This window comes from Polistes fuscatus, unplaced genomic scaffold, assembly GCF_010416935.1.
Source record: "Polistes fuscatus isolate 324 unplaced genomic scaffold, CU_Pfus_HIC Scaffold12, whole genome shotgun sequence".
Taxonomy (NCBI): domain Eukaryota; kingdom Metazoa; phylum Arthropoda; class Insecta; order Hymenoptera; family Vespidae; genus Polistes; species Polistes fuscatus.
In genome coordinates, this window is record NW_025113020.1 from 5734557 (window position 1) to 5753743 (window position 19187).

The 19187-nt window shown below is 31.0% G+C and overlaps 3 protein-coding genes and 2 long non-coding RNA genes across 11 annotated transcripts; 2 read left to right on the forward strand and 3 right to left on the reverse strand.

The window, feature by feature from the left end:
• Positions 1-35: 35 nt before the first annotated feature.
• Positions 36-1361, reverse strand: LOC122513426. 2 transcript variants are annotated; one of them, XR_006302754.1, is made up of 3 exons: positions 1100-1361; positions 555-777; positions 36-193 (listed from the first exon to the last, which is right to left on the reverse strand). It is a non-coding gene; the product is annotated as an uncharacterized LOC122513426 (long non-coding RNA). The 2 variants fall into 2 exon arrangements; XR_006302753.1 differs by having other exon boundaries at positions 36-207.
• LOC122513421 (putative phospholipase B-like lamina ancestor) lies at positions 70-3437 on the forward strand. Its single transcript, XM_043629763.1, has 7 exons — positions 70-179; positions 557-706; positions 1126-1372; positions 1479-1741; positions 1939-2179; positions 2266-3031; positions 3204-3437. Exons 1-6 carry the CDS (start codon positions 70-72, stop codon positions 2941-2943), a joined length of 1689 nt encoding a protein of 562 aa, XP_043485698.1. The 3' UTR covers positions 2944-3031; positions 3204-3437.
• Positions 3438-3721: 284 nt separating this feature from the next.
• Positions 3722-16067, reverse strand: LOC122513422 (BUB3-interacting and GLEBS motif-containing protein ZNF207). Of its 6 annotated transcripts, none has more exons than XM_043629765.1 (7): positions 15912-16064; positions 15175-15301; positions 14728-15092; positions 14143-14479; positions 13627-14056; positions 9191-9554; positions 3722-3991 (listed from the first exon to the last, which is right to left on the reverse strand). In XM_043629765.1, exons 1-6 carry the CDS (start codon positions 15950-15952, stop codon positions 9445-9447), a joined length of 1410 nt encoding a protein of 469 aa, XP_043485700.1. In that variant the 5' UTR covers positions 15953-16064; the 3' UTR covers positions 3722-3991; positions 9191-9444. The 6 variants fall into 6 exon arrangements, with proteins under 6 accessions (XP_043485700.1, XP_043485704.1, XP_043485702.1 ...); XM_043629769.1 differs by lacking the exon at positions 3722-3991 and adding an exon at positions 12548-12626 and having other exon boundaries at positions 9469-9554; positions 15912-16067; XM_043629767.1 differs by lacking the exon at positions 3722-3991 and adding an exon at positions 12167-12297 and having other exon boundaries at positions 9472-9554; positions 15912-16067.
• Positions 16018-18334, forward strand: LOC122513427. The gene is made up of 3 exons (XR_006302755.1): positions 16018-16104; positions 17073-17135; positions 18195-18334. It is a non-coding gene; the product is annotated as an uncharacterized LOC122513427 (long non-coding RNA).
• Positions 16738-18873, reverse strand: LOC122513424 (zinc finger protein 549-like). Its single transcript, XM_043629771.1, has 6 exons — positions 18693-18873; positions 18106-18298; positions 17846-17985; positions 17606-17768; positions 17286-17540; positions 16738-17166 (listed from the first exon to the last, which is right to left on the reverse strand). The coding sequence occupies exons 1-6, from the start codon at positions 18770-18772 to the stop codon at positions 17032-17034; spliced, it is 966 nt and encodes a 321-aa protein (XP_043485706.1). The 5' UTR covers positions 18773-18873; the 3' UTR covers positions 16738-17031.
• Positions 18874-19187: the final 314 nt, after the last annotated feature.

The following is a 19187-nucleotide window of genomic DNA, read 5'->3' on the forward strand; positions in this document are numbered from 1 at the left end:
AACGCGAAACTCGTGCCTTCCACCTTTTTCTTTTCTTCGTTACCAAGGTGCTTAGCTTACCGATGAGCCATGCTGAAGGTAGTGGGCGCTTCTTGGCTGCAAACGCGCATCTCCACGTACATTCTTGTCGCCGTCGCTCTTCTTGGCGTCGGCGCCATCATTCTTGGTGAATTTGGACAGTAAGTTTTCATATCTAAATAAATATATCTAATAAAATAAAGTCAATAATTATAAAAATTACATTCATTTTTACTATAACGTTAACGAGAAATGATATCAATCATAACAATTGGTTTTTAATTAAAAACAAAAAAGAATATTGTAATAGAAATTCGTGATAGCATCCGACGACGTGGTTTATTTAAATATTAAATACTATATTTCGTTCGTTATTAATCGCTCGAATAAATAAAACACAGATTAGCAAAGACATTGAAATAAATTGCATACGGAGAAAGAATTGGCGTATCTCGCGATGAAGTTTGAAAATAATGTATATCAAATACCGTGAGATTCTTTTTCATTTTTGTTTGTTAATTGTATTGTTTACTTACAGTGTTGAGAAAGATGGGACATACTCGGCAACTGTATCGTGGAATCACAAGAGAGGATGCCGTATTGACTTTTGGGGCCAAGGCAATGATCTTACTGCTATTTCATTAAATGCCGCACGTGCATATTACAAAACTGGAATTTTAGAAAATGGGTTTGTCTAAATTTTGTTTCTTCTTGTACCAAGGTATCCTAATAATTCGTAGTCTTGTCATTTTACAATCTCTGAAAGCAAAAGTTGGCTACAAAATCTCGTATAAAAAGGAATAGTAATTGATTATTAAAATAAGATACAACATTTTTCTATTCCATCCTTAATTAAAATACACTTTCTTCCCCAATGAATGTTAAACGTATCGCATGACCGGTTTGTTTATTTGTCTTTTTTTCTTTTGAGGAAATATTTCATGAAATTCTGCATTCCGTTATTGGCTCGATCAATACGACCGGTTTAATGTTAAATATCAAACTTTTTCTTAACACTGAGATACACAAGAATTAATTGGATAACGCGATCAAATAAAAGTAATTATCTAATTTGATATACCTTGAAAAAATGTCGTTAACACACAGGTGGTCTATCATTGAAATTGAAACATCGGCAAAATATCCGGACACAGTACAAGCATATGCGGCAGGCCTTTTGGAAGGTAGTTTAACGTGGCAATTGATACACCATCATTGGTACAACACCGTCAATGTGATATGCAATAAAAATCCAGTCGAATGTAGAAAATCACGACGGTATCTTCGGGAGAATACAGCTGTGATACGCAAGCGCGCTGAGTTGTTGGAATCTAAGGATTCGTTTTGGCATATGGTGCGTATCATTCCCATAAACAAATGATTTCTCCCCTCGTTTATTATTCCTCGTAATCGATAATTTTGCTCGATAATCTTGTCTTACTAATGCCTTGCTAATGCAGGTACGATTGTTTTATGCACAATTGGATGGTTTGGAAGCTGGTTGGCGTTTCGCGGTACGCCGCAGTCGTCAATCGGCAGAAATACAAACGGAAGATTTTTTTTGGCTAGCAATGGCTTCTGATTTATCCTACGACGATTTAACATTGATCAATGGATCGAACGCGTCGATCGGCGGAAAAGGCATGATTTTTCTTAAAGCACTTGCCAGAGAAAATAAGAAACTACCACCGCTTATAGCAATTGGACATAACACTGCTGCACCGTAAGTATCAATTATTTACCATTGACGTAACTGTCGTTAATTAAAGAGAATAAATTGATCAAATTCTGACGGTTTTATGCAGCGAGGATCAAATGAAACAAAAAAAATAAATAAATCGTGGGTATTATAAACAACGATCGTACAATTTTTGTCAGCGGAGAATCAAGAAAACTTGCCTAATTCGTGTTCTTTTCCAGATACGCCAAAATGTTGAGACTTTTGAAAAGATACAAATTCAATTATCATGTATTGCCTGGGTCAAAAAATGTAGCACTAATACCAACTAAATCGATCATCATGTCTTCATATCCTGGAGCGCTTTCCTCGCACGATGAGTTTTATTTAATGACATCTGAAAATCGAGAGTTGATAGTTGCTGGTACGCCGTTGTCAGTTCCAACTCGTGATCCTTGGGATTTTGCCAGTCTGGAAAATCAAGTACGGTTCTGTGTAAAAACTTTTGTAACGTTATTATACATTGTAAACTACGATTATATATCAAATATTTGTTATTATTCCATCAGGTAATGTCGTCCATCAGAGTAATGGCAGCAAATCGTTTAGCAACGGATAGCAAATCGTGGTCTAAATTTTTAACTTTTCAAAATGGTGTCAATTCGATGCACCAGTGGATCACATACGAACCAAGATCCGCCAACGTTTGGTTAATCGAACAATTAGGAAGTATCACTCGCGTTGCCGATTATACGCAAAATTTGACCGATAGCGGTGTAGTCCTTTGTACTGGTTTACCATATTTCCAAGAGATCGAGAAAGCAGCTGGTACTATCAACGAGGATGATCTTTTGACGAGGAAACGTTATTTGATGCAGTCGCAAGAGAACGTTACCATAATGGAACATGTTAGAAATTTTATGCGAGGCGGCTACAGCAGCCAAGAAGAGAAGTCGTCCATTCTAGAGAATATTAATGAAACTTATCGTTTGAATTTATCTCAAATCCGAACTTACAGAGGTGACTTGGAGAAGCCGCCGTTACCGATGGGTGTCATCGACAGCAAAATAATAGCCGCCGATCTGAATGGATTGAAATTGTTCGAGGCTACTTCCGGTCCGGTTCGTTTCAACGAATTAACATCTCCCTTTCAATGGTCGAAGTCATTTCCAAATATTTCACACATTATGGGTCAACCGGATGTCTTCGACTTCGACAGCGTTACACCTTTGTGGGTTTGGATTTAATGCAACGAGAATTATGACAAACTACTACGAGAACGTACAGAGAACAACAATTTGGGGAATACTTAGCAATCTCTCTCGTTGCTTTTAGGTATTATTATAAGTCAAATCAATGTTCGTTCAAATTCGTTAAACGAATTATTCCTTCTTTACTTTTATCTTTTTCTCTCTGATACTAAATATCAGATTTTTAAGATATATATTTTTTTTTTTAATCTAATTTATGTTTTTTTCTTTTTTCTCTCTTCTTCGTCAATCTATAGATATCTCTAAGTCTTCTGCAAACAAACTGCCACAATTCAACCTCGGTGACAAAAACATAAAATACTTATGTACGTTCTTAAACAACAACGAATCTTCATTAAGTATAATTTATTCACACTGAAAAAAATCCTTCTTCTCTCCTTCATACTTATCGCTTTCGCAGCTGGCTCATATGTCGGCTACCTTTGGTAAACTTTTTAATGAAATAAATGAATCAATAATAAAAAACAAAATAAGACTAATCGTCTGTTGGCGTTTACAACATCCTTTGATTCGGTCTTTAAATGTGATTCCTGTAATTATCTTCTACGTGGATAACAACGTGGATTTGGATAAGAAATGATTTTTTTTCATAGGATTTTTATAGATCTATGAAACTGGCTCTTCTGCGATCAAAGAAATGTTTTATTCATTTCAAACAAACTAATTGGAAGAACGTTAAAAAGAATAAAAGAAATAAGAACAAGGATTTCATTTGCATTGATCGCAGAACAACGGTGTCCATTTCAATATAATATATTGAGAACAATCTTCATTTATTTATTGAATTTTATAATCGAGATACACGTTCTCAAAGTGTTACCTCTTGATTTCTTTTTTATACTTTCTTTTCTCTTTTTTGTTTCAATTTATTTTCATTCTTTTTTGTTTCTTTTACTTTTTATTTTTCTTTTTTTTAACATTTTTTTTCTTCGACATTCTGTCCGTTCTGCTCGTACGCAGTCGGCTGAAAACAACAATGCTGTAGAAGAGTATAGAGACTACTTCTAGAATTTTTGCGGACGATCTGTACAAAGATAAAGTGCAATAATTAATTTAGCAAAATCTTCAAAGACTTTTCCTTGTTAATTTTTATATTACAAATCTACGAATCTATTACAGATAAAACAAAAAGAACAAAAGAAAATAAGTAGAACAACAAGCACGAACTACCGTGAAACGGTTTTCATGTTTACAAAACCGAATAATGTTTCAAAGAATGTTATGACTTTTTGTAATTGTAATGATGGTAAAAAAAAAAAAAATAAATCGTCGTTTCTAATTGGCACTTTAAATTCGTACAAGGATCGAACCGGATGGATAAAAATATTAGGATGATAAAGAGGCACCGTGTTACCGGTTTCTTCGAGCAAAGCGATCCCCCTCGAGCGAATCGTGCATCCGCTATCACCAAGTGTAAAGACATTATTAGCGAAATAAGGAAATAGGAAAATGTAAGGGGTCCTTGCGTAACGTAAGATACATTAACGTATCGATATAACACACAGAGCCAGCTAAGCATTCTACGAACGATAGGAATTTTCGATACAATTGGGCCCTTACCGTAATCTGATATTAAAAAGTATGGAATAAATTAATCAATACAAAAACTATCATTTTTCTCTTTATAATAACAACGTGTAACTTATTTTTAACGAACTGCATATTCTCTAAGCTCGTAATGTTTTTTATATCACATTCATTCCAAATGTAAAATTTTGATAAATTAAAAGATAGTATACTTAGGCTATCTTCTTTAGACGAGAAGTGTAAATCAGATCTAATCAATGAAGGCTAACGATGATAAATAAATCATAAGTGGCCCATTCGTATCGATAAATTTCCAACGATCGATTCGGTTAATACGATTTACCCGTGACTCATTACCTATAACGATTAATATTGTTTCTCGGTCCAGCCACGCGCCCATGGCACCGAGGACCACGGAATTCCCAGATTTTATTTCTGCCTAAGAGATATATATATATATACATATACATATACACACATATATATATATATATATATATATATACATATATTCCTTTCATAATCTCATCATCATCGTGTGATCTCTTCCTTTCTTCGGGTGATGCGCAACATGAAAATACAATAGATATTATAATATTATATCTAAATTATTCTCACGTTGCTACTATACATTCTCATTATTTGTATAATTATCTCTCCGTTGTGTAATATCTATATATACAAATCTGTTTCTTTTTTCTCTATCGTTAAGATGTAAAAAGAATTTGTTGGCTAATAAAATTGGGAAGATGATGGGTACCTCGAGACCAGGACGGTAGGTCCAAACAATCGCCTGCCTTGAGGCAAGGGACCGGTAAGGTCCAACAGCGGTGAGAGCTGTGATTGGTTGAAACAATATGTGGCTATCGCCCGCCATTCTGGGATGAAACGAAACGAATTGTTTTTTCTTTCTTTTTTTTATTCTTCTTCATTAAAAAACAAAATTGAAGAGGAGAGAGAGGTGTGCACAAATATTTCAAACATATTCTGCATTAAAAATGTAGGTATATACGTATAAATCGCCCGTTCAAATGCATAAATACATTACATACAAATTGTATGTGAAATTAAAATTATAAAAAATAAGAAAAGAAATAATAATAATAATAAAATAGTAATTAACAAATAACATAACGTATCTATCCCAGAAAAGCAGACTATGCCCAATTTTGTAGAGCTTTCCACAGAACGTCTTTATTCGGAACAGTCTATAATATGACACTCAATAAATAACAGAACTTCTACATGTCCAAAAATTCTGCCATCAGATTGTCCTGCCGAATTTAAAAACAAAACAAAAAAAGAGAAGAGGAGAGAGAAAAAACTACTGATGCGTCGAATACGAGAACAAAATCACTCGCTAATCGAATTCAAATGAGGAGAGTATTCCCGCGCGTATACGCTGGATACCACGTGACTCTCACGCGGCAATTTTTGAATTGGGAAAATGAAAGATGGAAGAAACAAATAGGGGAAAAAGAGGAAAGAGGAAAAGAAATAGAAGAAAACGAAAAAGAAAGTTATAAGGAATCCGATAATTCGGCAAGACAATCCCTGAAAAATAAAGTATATAATAACGATGCGTAGATTTAGGTACGTACACGTGTTGTATACACGACGCGGATATGCACTTTCAAGAATTCGTTTTAGTTGGAGTGTACTATAGCTGAGAAACTCAAAATTGAAAAAGAGAGACAAACAGGGTGCCTACTGACGATTAACTTAACACAACAACGAGATATAAAGAATGTATATTAATAATAATAATAATTTAAAAAAAAAAAAGAAAAGAAAAAAAACTAATATGATCCATTATAACACGCACAAATATATTTAGATACACAATCCCTTCTTAAATTTCAAGATATATATCAAATCTTCTATTTTTTATTTTATTTTATTTTATTTTATTTTAATTGAATATTTCTCTATCTCTCTCTTTCATTTATACATGAATTTCGGCAGCAGCTCCTCTTGCACAGTCTTCGCCACGCTTTTGCGATACGTAAACCGTGCCAACTTCGTTTTCTGAAAGCAGCAAATGTATAAAAATTTCGAAATTCGACGGGGGAAATAAGAGAAATTTTCCTTTTAAAAAATCATTTTTATATATGCGCACATATGTACGTATATGCAAATGTTTTTATTACGGACACGTTTTTCCTCCTTTCTTTTTTTCTTTTTTTTTTTCCAAAAGCGAAATGAAAATTTTGTCTATTCTCTTTCTCTTTCTCTTTCTTTTTCTTTCTTTCTTGTTTTGGCTAAAGTATCATAGGACACATAACTAGGAAGAAAATACGTTAACGACTATAATCACTATGTTACTAAAAACACAGTGTGTTTGTGTATGTATGTATGTATGTATGCATAATGTGTGGATGTATTCTGAAGCATAAAACTGTGCACCGACAATTACAAGATCTAAATATTTTCTTGTTTTTGTTTATGTGAAGTATCAGTTTTTTTTTTCAACAATTCAATCAATCAATCAATCTATATATATATATGTACACACACATATACTAATGCTATCAATAGACACCCTGAAGAAAGAAAGATAGAGACTAAAATATTCAAAAAAAAAAAGAAATTAACTAAGAGCTAACTTTAACTCGAGAAAAGAAAATCAAATTGATAGAGCAGTGCAGAAACATAGAAAAATTACAAATTATTTTTGTTTGTTTCTTTTTTTCTAAATAAGATAGAGAATATGAAATTGAATCGAGAAGAAAGGTCTTTTTCCTTTTGAAATTTTTTTCTACGAAAATAATAGTAGTAGTAGTAGTGATAGTAGTAATAGTAATAGTAACAGTAATAGTAATAGTAATAGTAGCTGTAATAGTAATAGTAATAGTAAGTAGTAGAAGCAGGACAGATGATTGAGAGAATGATGAGACAATTAATCAAATCCGATACTTCACGATCAAGTTTGGCCGATTTAAATAGAAACGGCAAAGGATAAAAGTGGACAATACGACGTGAGTCGAGTGTAGAGAGCCGGTGTCCATTATCTTTCTCTTATTTTGTTTCTTTTTGTTTTTTTAATATACATATACGTTTAAATTATTTTGTATCTTTCTTTTTCCTTTTGTTCTTTTTTTGTAGGCACCCTCTGTACTTACCACTCACTCATGCGTCACCAAAATGTTCCTTGCAAAGGAAAGGACTATCTCAAGTCGAGTCGATTACTATTGCCTGGTGCTAATTATTGATCAAAAGCCGATCCTAGTACTATCTTTTATATTTTATTACTATTATTGTTTTTATTATTATTATTATTATTATTGTTATTATTATTATAATATATATATAAAATAGAGGAAAGAAAGACTGAAAAAAAAAAAAAGAAAAGAAAGAATGGCGGCAAAAGTATTTCAACTCGACCTGAAGCAGTTTAACAAAATAAAATTTATACGACAGAATAACCTGAGGCGACAGAGTCTTCACACTGCGGCTAGTATTTTAACTATTACTTTTTAAAATATTATACGATCAATTTTTATCGGATCATATAAAAGTATATCAACGAATTTGTCATAGAACACAGAAATAAGTTGAGCTTTTGAGAATTGAATTTTCTAAACAAACCTATGCTTTTTTTATCTTGCATTATTATTTCCTGTTTTTCTTTCTTTCTCTCTCTATTTCATTCTCAAACTCTCTCTCTTTCTCCCTTTCAAATTTGTTGATTATCTTTTTTCTTTTTCTATTTTTTTTATTTTTCTTTTTTAATAATAATAATAATAATAATAATAATAATAATAATAATAATAATAATAATAATATATATAACTCAAAAAAGAGAAAAGAAAAAGAAATTTACATATAAATTAAAATAGATAGTTATAATAATCTCTCTCTCTCTTTCTTTTTTCCTTTCTTTTTTTCTACGATTTCTTCATTTTATTTCTTTTTTTTTTCTTTATAAGTAATCATCCCCAGCTGCAGCGTGAAGCGCCACCCATCCGCGATTATCGCGTCTCTCCATTAGGACACTGGCGTGTAGTGACTGAGGTGTTTAGTTTACTTGTTTCGATTTAATTTTATTATTTTGCCCTATGTGTGGAAACGGTCGAAAATAAACTCACTCGGTGTGTGTCAATTAACAACTCAAAAAGTATTCATTAATTAACAACTTCTGTTCTTTCATTAAACATGTTAAATATAGAGATTAAATATGGTGAATATAGAGATCTTGGTTTATATATTTTTATCTTTTTTAGAATAATGAATAAAGATAGTAAATATAAAATATAGATAATTTAGAGAAAGAGGAATTATAAAACAATAGTAATAACAACAACAACAATAATAATAGATAGATAAATAGTAAATCTAAGAAAGCAAAATTCAAGCGATTAAAAAACAGAAGATGAAGAAAAAGGAAAAAAAAAGTAACCCCATAATGATTTTGTTTGGTTTTTACTTAACGAGACACGTAGAGGAAGTTTCCAAAAAGAAAAAAAGGAAATAGTTCCAACCGTTTCCTTCACGGTCAAGATGATGATGATAATGATGATGATAATAATAATAATCATAATAATAATAATAATAATAATAATAATAATAATAATAATAATGATAATAATAATAATAGTAATAGTAAAAGAGTTATTACTCCCTCAGGCACTAACGTATAGATGCGTTGTGGGTCTTTATCGTCAATGATATAATAAAAAACAAAGATTTTGCTAACTTCGTGTAAGCTTCGTGGGACAGGATACGTCAAGTGCAGGCGCGGGCCCGGTTCGATGATGAACTGTATTCCACGCAAGAGACGTAACGTATTTAGCGGGTGTGCTGCTTCTCCTATTTTCATCTTCGTCTTCATCTTCATCTTCATTTAATCTTCTGTCGGTTAAAAAGTTCGGTCCGAACCCTAATATGATTTTAGGGGCGAGCCCATAGCACAAAGTGCAATGGTGGAGTGGGCCCGTCCACGGGAGGCGATCATCTAAAACGTGGATGCATCATTGGCGCCAACATCGGTGCACCGGGGAATCCCATTGGAGCTGCAAATGCCGGATGCATAGCACCCGGTGGTAACGCTCCTATCATCCCTGCAAAACATATCAAATTGTCAATATTCTTCGATATTAATCATTTTCATCTTTATATTTATGTATGTGTATAATTTTGTATATATATATATATATGTATATTTTAATTGTATTTTTACTATTAGATTTTATTCAATTTCTTTCCATTTGTACACAACTCTGTGCAACTACTTACGCCTTGAGTGTGCGTACACATATGTCCAATTTAAATGAAAAATTCTCATATTATTATTATTACACTCTCCTATAAAATTTCCTTTCGTATTATCATCTTTTTTTTTTTTAATGTTTCTAGGAGGACTGTAAAATGTTCAGATTAATGGCAAGAGAAATGTCAGGCATTATGGTAAATGTCGAGTACGACTCATGGTATTATTTCGTATCATGAGTTAGAAATTTAACTTTTGCAACATTTATCAACAAGCCTGGGCACTTCTCGAGCAAACTCTTGCTTTGCCGAACAGGAAGTTGACTGACAGCCGATCCAAAATATGTTCAATTATGAAAATGCTGATATTTTCAATTATAATTTCTTTTAAACATTATTATTAGTTTTTAATAATATCCAATAAATTGGGCATGGCATTTTGAAAAAAATAGCTAAGCGTAGTAATATTTGTCAATAATCAGAAGAGGACAACAAAATTAGTTAGATATATATATATCTATATATATGTATGTATATTTTTTACAGCTTACGTTTTAATTTGAACCATATATATATATATGTATATTTCTCAACCATAAAGTCAAAACGATCAAAAGTAGATTTGTCTATAACTACAATATACACCCAATATAGGTTTGTGGTTGGCAGACCACCTACGTCTATCTAGCAACTTTCAATGAATGCGAATTGCCAAACTATAAGAGGAACTCAACTTAGCATGCAGTGTGCCGCATACACAATACAAATCACAACAAACTGACAAAGGTGGTACCACACAAAACCTCACACCATACACTGAATAATAATAACAATAATAATCATAATAATAATAATAATAATAATAATAATAATAATAAAAATAAAAATAATAGTAATAATAATAATAATCATAATAATAATAATAATAATAATAGTAATAATAATAAAAATGATAATATCATTATTATTACAATTGGTTTGTCATCCGTTAATTATTTTTTACCGTTCGGCTGCCAGCTGATATTCCTACACAATATTCTCCTATGTTTTCACAGGCGTAAGAATTTTAATAAGAGTCGTGCTATCTCCTGCAATTACTTATCGGCTGACTATGAAGCATCGATATAATTGATATTGCCATATTTCAATGCAGATTATATGTATTTTAAAAATGAGTTATTTTGATTGTGTGATTCACATATAATATATATATCATACTAGCAACATATATATATAGTTGATATATATATATAAAAAAAAAAGAAAACGAAAATAATGTAAAATCCCCTTAATTAATTATACAATTTCTTCTTAGCAGACGCATCGATATAAGAAGTATATTGGGTATTGTAAAATAATTTACTTACTGTCAGACGTTCTAACTTACGCAAAGTTGTGTTCGTGTGATACAAAAGCTAAGCTATGGTGTGAGGAAAATACATAAGATTCGTTTTTTCGTGTTTCTTTTTTTATTATTATTTCTTTTGATTAATTTATCTTCTTCATAACAACCGCACCACATTGTAATTAAATGTGATGGGTATTTAAAGTCCCTTCTCCCTTTTTCTCTCTCTCTTTCTCTTTCTCTCTCTCTCTCTCTCTCTCTCTCATAATATTCTTTCTTTTACACAAACAATATAAATATTATCTATTGGAATTAAAAAAAAAGAAGAAATGTTTCTAAAGACAACACGTATTTTTAATGTTATTAGATAATCCTGACATTCTCCCTATGCTATATAAAATGTACAAAAGGAAAAGGAAAGAAAAATAACAGTAGGAAGGAAACGATTACAAGAGAAAATTAGTCAGCATGAACATAAACACCAGGGAGAGACGTAGAGACGACGAAGGAAGGGACAGTCATAAAGCGTAAAGAGAACTATGAATTTGACAACTTTGTTTTAGTTTCAATGACAGCTTCGAACAACAGTACCGTGCCCAAAAAAGCAGTATTTTTTACTACTATATCACAACACCAGGATTTCAAGCTATTAAGTAGTACTGAAGAGAGGATGATGGTAACACGGTTGGCAAGGTAATGGCAAGTGAGTCATAAGAAGAAGAAGAAGAAGAAGAATAAGAAGAAGAAGAAGAAAGATATGGTTAAGTCGAAATAGTGAATAAAGAAGAAGCTAATGAAACTTAAAAACAAAATCTAGAAAATTAAGTAGAAAAATAAAAAATGAAAAAACAAGAAGAAGAAGAAATATATATATATATATATCTAAATATAAATATATATATATATAAATATATATATAAATATATATATATATATATATATGATTTATAAAAACCGGCCGAGCGGCCGAATATATAGAGCGAACTATTAATTGATAAAAAAAAGCTTGGTTGTTGTTTTTTTATCGAATAGAAAACGCACGTAATATAATAATAATCGTGGAATATAAATTAGTAATAATATGACTGAATAATTGAAATGTAATCGTGCTCCTGATACCAATGACTCTATTATTGTTTCGGGAGGAGGTATATCACATCCAAAGACTCATGATGTGTCCCAAAATCAAAGTGGCTGCCCGACGTGGAAGGAATTGGAACAGATGTTATTTCGTTGGCCGCTCGACCCACCTGCCCATTGACAATAATGTAAATATACAGAAATATTGAAATATGTATAAATATATATTAATGTAACGATGATGTGAGACAATAATAAATAAAACTAATAATAATTATAATAATAATAATAATAATAATAATAATAATAAAGATAATATTAATAATAATAATAATAATAATAATTAATAAATAATAAATAATATAATAAATATAATGATATATAGGTCATGTCACCGCATGCTATTTGCTAAGGACCAACCTTGTTGCACTTGTATAAAACACGGTTTTAGTAACCAGACTGGGTTCGTTCAACACTCACCAAGGAGTGACTGGGCACCCTGCAAACGCACCGTTAAAACGTAAACGTACAAAACACGCTGACATCAATTCTGGCATACGGATGAATCCTGAGCGCGTTAATATTTTTTATACTGTCATACTTCTTTCTGTCTCTCGCTCTCTCTCTTTTTCTCCCTCTCCCATTTTTTTTTTTTGATAGAAACTACAATTCTAGTGTACCCTCATTAAAAATAAAAAAATAAAAACCCTTGTCCTTTCTATTGTCCTTTCCATTGCAAATACCTTCCCATCGTTTCTTTATCATTTCTTTCCTCCCCTTCCCTCTAATTTCTTTCATCTCTTCCTTATATAGATAACATGCTTTCCTATCTTGAATAAGTAAAATTGGAGTAACGGAGAAAGGGCCAAAGGGTTCGGGCCAAAGACTATATACGTTAATGGTGAATGAAAAAGTGCAGAAGTGTATTACCTCGTATAATATCTCAGATGAAAAGAACTCTCTCCCCCTTACTATTTTATATTTTTAATAGCCTTCAATATCATTGAAGTAATTTGTAATAAAAAGTATATATATATTGTCATAAATATATTACAAATAGCATGATTCATCTTAATGTTATTATATGGATTTACAAAATTCAAGCGAAAAAGGGATATCTGTATGGATAGGCCGTTCATTTGTAAAGCAGTGAATCAGATAGACCCACCAAAGAAAAATGACATTTCTGTTCTCAACACATTGACGATCTACCATAGTAAAAACCAAAAAATAAAATATTAACAATAAGAATAGGACACGATGTCTTAAAAAATTCTTTTCTTTCTTTTTGGATCAATATAATCTAATTTGAAATATCTAAAATATGTATGTTCCTTTCATTTTCATGCATTTTTAAGAGATGTTCTTTGATGGGTTCTAAATCGATAAAATGAGGGTACATAAGTAATTGAGAATATTTGCAGAGAAATTTATTGGGGTAAAAAGGAGGTGTCCCTTTTTATGAGGGCAGAGATTTAATTTAGAAATAGTTAACTTACCTGGTGGTAGGCCCATGGGGGGCGGTCGCATCATGTTACCTCCATGAATAAGAGCAGGTGCAGCTAATGTCATTGTGGGTCGCATTAATGGTGCCATAAGAGCAACTGAGCTCACAGGCATTGCTGCCGATGCTGGTACCATTACTGCTTGCGGAGGCCTTTGAAACCTTTGTTGTTGTTGCTGTTGAAGCGCATTTAATGCTGCTTGCTGTCTTTGTTGTTGATCTTGAAATGCAGCAGCTACATTAGCAGCTGCTTGTTGTTGCTGCTGCTGCTGCTGTTGTTGCTGTTGTTGCTGCTGTTGCTGCTGCTGCTGTTGTTGTTGTTGTTGTTGCAACGCTGCAGCCTGCTGATTAGCATCAGCTTGTGCTGATCGAGACTCCTCTGTTTGTCGGCGTTGATATTTTGGTAATCTTGCTCTAATTTCTTCCTAATGTATGCAAACATTCCAAGTGTTAGAAACTATAGTTTATTATAATTATTATTATTAGAAGAAGATGTACTTTAATTACTTACTAAACTGAGATCTTCAGGGGGATGAATAATTTTACTAGCAGCCCCTGTTGTCGCAATAAGATTAACTTTTTGTTCACTACCAAGGTTACTATTAGTCGTGGTACTACTATCAGTACCACTATAAGCAGGGAATGTTGGCTTGACTGGTCCTATAGACCCACCAGCCACTGATGTAATTGGTTTAAAATCAGTACCCAACGGGGTTGATGTCACAGCTGTAGATGCAGCCGTTGACACAGCTGCAGCACTTGGGAATAATGGCCTCGTTGGTGGCATTGATGTACCAGACACCGGTGGTTGCATGCCTGGTGGCATACCTGGCATTCCGGGCATCATACTATACAAAAACAATGAATAATAATTAACCTGATTGTCTGAAAAATATTGTAATCGTAATTTTAACCCCTTGACCTACAATATCATGTAAAATTCGTATGCACTTTACAACTCAAACATCAGAAACACGAATCCTATTAGTAGTGAATCTTACAAAATAAATCATCGATCTATCAGTGCATCAAATGATAATACAAGGGGTTAAATATATAATCACAATCTTAAATATAATTGAAGAAATAATTATACCCAGGTCCCATGAACGGTGGACCTACTGGGCCCATAGGTCCCATCATATGATGCATAGGTGGTGGGAACTGACCCATCGGTGGCATACCAGGATGCGTCGTCATTCCTTGCATAACCCCAGACATTATACTAGACCCCGTAGGCATAGCTCCCGGTGCTGAACCTAATAAACCTTCAGGTTTAGCCTTCTTTTGTACAGGTTCATCTTCTCCAGAACTAGGTGATCCAGGTCTTCCACCGTTACGTTGTCTTTCATGCTCTTTAGCATCGTTCGGTGGGATACCTTCCATTCCATATATTTCTATTTCAATGTTACTACGATTTGGCAATGAGTTAGGTACTTTATCTATTGCTTCTTTGTGTACCTATAATAATAACAATATAATATAGATAAATAATAAAAATAGAAGAAAGATTATATATATATATATTAAATGTTACAATTACCTGCATACAATGTATACTAAGTCCTGGTCCCGTATATAATTTCTTATGACAAATGTGGCACTTAAAGTGTTTTGCCTTTTGATGCTGAATAAGAATTTTCTCATCTTCAAATTCCCTATTACAATACCTTCATAAATAGAAAGGAATGTTAAGGAAAATATAATTCAGTAGAAGTTATATTAATGCAATATCAACTTATTTGAAATGAGTTGAAAACAATATATTTTTTCTAGATGTAATAATAAGATAAAAAATGTATTAACGACAAATAGCTTACGAAGCCATTTAAAATAATTATAACAATTGTTACCTTTATGTGACGTACACGTTATTTAATATACATATATTGATTTCTACAAAAACTGTATTACGTGGATATCGTCTTTACGTTACTCAAAGGTATTTAATATTTGATTTGTATAATTATAACAATAATATTATGAACGTTACTAAAATAATAATAATAATAATAATAATAATAATAATAATAATAATAATAATAATAATAAAAATAATAATAATGATGATGATGATGATGATGATGATGATGATGATGATGATGATGATAATAATAATAATAACAATAATAATAATAATAGAAAATAAAATAAAATATACAAATTTAAATTACTAATAAAAGATTTTTCTGTGTGTAATAGAATCATATACACGAATGCAATCCAAAAATATAATTACGTAAAATGCTTCTAGATGAACATTTATTTCTCAAAGGATACCAACACCATGGTCTAGATTGCTTCTTCTTTTTACGTCCCATATTATATTTCTTCTAACCGAAAACTTAAAAGAATCACAAATATGTTAAATACGCTATGCAACTACGTGTAAGAACTCGATCCTCACACTAGTAATACACACGCGTAAAAACCGATAACAGAAAATGGCGCCAGCATCTTTTCCGTATACGACGTAAGTCAATTTAATTAATCAATGAAAGTAAAATCATTTTTCCTTGATTTATTATTTTATATTCCCGGATTTCTTTTATTCCAAAACGATTTATTTATTTATCCAATAAACGAATCAACGAATAATTAACAATTTTTTTTCTCCTTTCTTTCTTGATTTTTATTAATGTCCGCCTATAACCTATTCTATTTCGTAGATTCTTATAATTGAATAATATCTATATGTACAACGATTTATAAAGATATAAATGTATGATTTTGCTTATGCATATTTGAAACAAGAAAAAAAAACCACTGAAATACCGATATATAGATTTAACACGTAGATATATATTCAATATTTACAATATGTGTGTTATCATATATACATAACATTTATATTTTATAAACCCACTTGCATCAAAGGAAAAAATACAAAATGTACTCATATTATTAAACTTTTTTTCTTTGTTTTATCATTCAATGTAAATATAATAGTATTTCAATATATATAATTTAATATGTATAATAATAATTTTCAGAAAAATTGTTGAAAAAAAATATCCAATGATGCAAATGGTTTATAGTCTATTATAAAAGTGAATAAAGAATTATATCTAGCAGAAATGATTGCAATGATTGTTAACCCCTAGGATACTGTGAGCGCCTATAGGTGCTTATCCAATTAAATTTTTAATATTTATAGTAACAATTCTATTCAGAACACAAAGAAAGAAATAATATTAGTTTTTTGATTATTGAAATATTTTTTCACAAAAATGCATCCCAACCCAAAATTTTATCATTGTCGACATATATTGTAACTGAATTTATATCGTATGGTAGAAATATGTCAATGTATTTCAAAGTCTACTGTAGTTAAAGGGTTAATAAAAAATTCAATATTTAAAGTCAATACAATTACTTTAAAGTTAGATGTGGACCTTTGCTAGCTAGAGAATTTTTGTTTTAAAGGCAGATCATTTTCAGAATCGCTGGAATCCTTAGCACAAGCAAGGTCATTGTCAGACGACGAGTATTCTTCTTTTATAGGTTTGTTTTTATAAGTTTGCATTTTTTCTTGCTAGAATATTTAATAAATATATTTATGTAATTTTTTTTTTTTAAGCATATATGTATATATACAAACTTAATAGCATTTATTAAATGAAGCACCAATAAAATAGATTCATTAGCAAATACCTTAGACCAATGTTTAGCTGGCCTCTTGGATATATTAGTTTTAGTAACGTATTTATTAGCTACCGCTTCGACTCTTCTAATATCAAAGTCTTGATCAATTTTTGTAACAGTCTGCAATCTCTGTTCTTCCGATGTTACATATAAATCATCAGGTCGATGATAACTATTGTGAACATCATACGCTTTTTTACTACTAAATAATGCAGCACAAATGGTACATTTAATTAGATCTCCTGGTATGGTGTCTCTTTCTTCCTGTTATAAAACAGAAATGATACATTTAGATCACTATTTAAATCATGTCGTCATGTCATTTATACCTTGGAATGAGCACGTTCCAAATGTTGCTGTAAATTAAATTTGATAATGTATTCTGCACCACACAAATGACAATAGTAAACACTTAAAGCATCGTTCATGGAATTGAGTTTAATTTTGTTACTTGGGGGTGGAGTAACAATTGGTTGAAATATATGCACCATTCTGTATAACACAAAAATGAATACTAATAAATTTCTTGTAACAGTACAAACGTGTAGGAAAATAATAGCTATAAGTACCTTTTATGTATCGAACGATGATGATAATCAAATGCTTTTTTATTATAAAATATTACATTGCAATCCTCGCACTTAGCATGGTTATCCTTATTTTTACTTTCTTTTTGGTCATGCGATGTTTGATGATTATCTCTATGTGTCTTAACATATATAAAATTATATTTGTATTACATTCGATTAGAACTTTTACAATTAATTATTATTATTATTATTATAAAGTCAAATAAAATGAAAAAAGTAAAAAATTTAAGCTTGTTTACTTTTAGTGGAAATTGCATCCCACAATAGGGACAATAGAATTTAGTCTGGGAATTAGAATGGACTTTAAATTTATGTCTTATTGTTGCAGTTATACTGTCAAATGATTGACCACACACATCGCACTTGGTGTCTGCATTTTTGCTATCTTTAACAGGACGTCCACGAGCATCTATTTCTTTATTTGCATGTTTTCTAAAAAAATAAAATTCCATATTAATATATATATTCATCAGTATATAAGTTCTGACATTATATTTCTTTTTTTTTTATTCAAAATTTTTACCTGAATCTAAAAAAAATTTTCTAATTAGTGATATACAAATGTATCAATAAATATTTGATAACCTCAAATCAAAACAATGATCGAATGATACAATGATAATAATGCTCAATCGGTAACATAGTTTTTTATAGTGATAAAAAATAATAAGAATAAATATTAAATATATTAAGAATGTTATTTTTTATTTATTTCTTCAATTATCATATGAAAATAAATTCGTTTAATAATACCATAGAATAGTCTGGATCGTTGATTGGTTTTGTTTATAAAACTTTGTAAGATTAAAATGTTGAATATGAATACCTAAAATGTTCCTGTAATTCCTCTTTAGAATCTAATTTTGAGTCACACAGAACACACTTATGCTGCTCTTTATCACTCATTTGGGCGCGAATTTTTGTTCTAAAAAGAACATCGGAATAACTTCAATGATAATGATGCAAAACGACATCTGTATGTATATATACGTTATATATATACGTAAGATATATGATGCATATATATATGTACGTTTTGCATTTCAACGTATGAACATAAAATTAAAAAAATTTTATATCACTTAAAATAATGTTTAAAAATAAAATTTATTAGTTTCTTTTCTTCGTTATTTTAAAGTTTTAGTCGACTTATTTTATCGTTCGATAAATAAAAATATTAATCGAAGTATTCACGTAGTTGAGAAAAATCAATTTTCAGCTATTTTAATTATCTGGAAAGTTGCGCCATCTATATAAGAGGAATTCAAAAATTTCTCTACACGATATGTGCAATTTTACTATGACTCTTGCAATATATTTA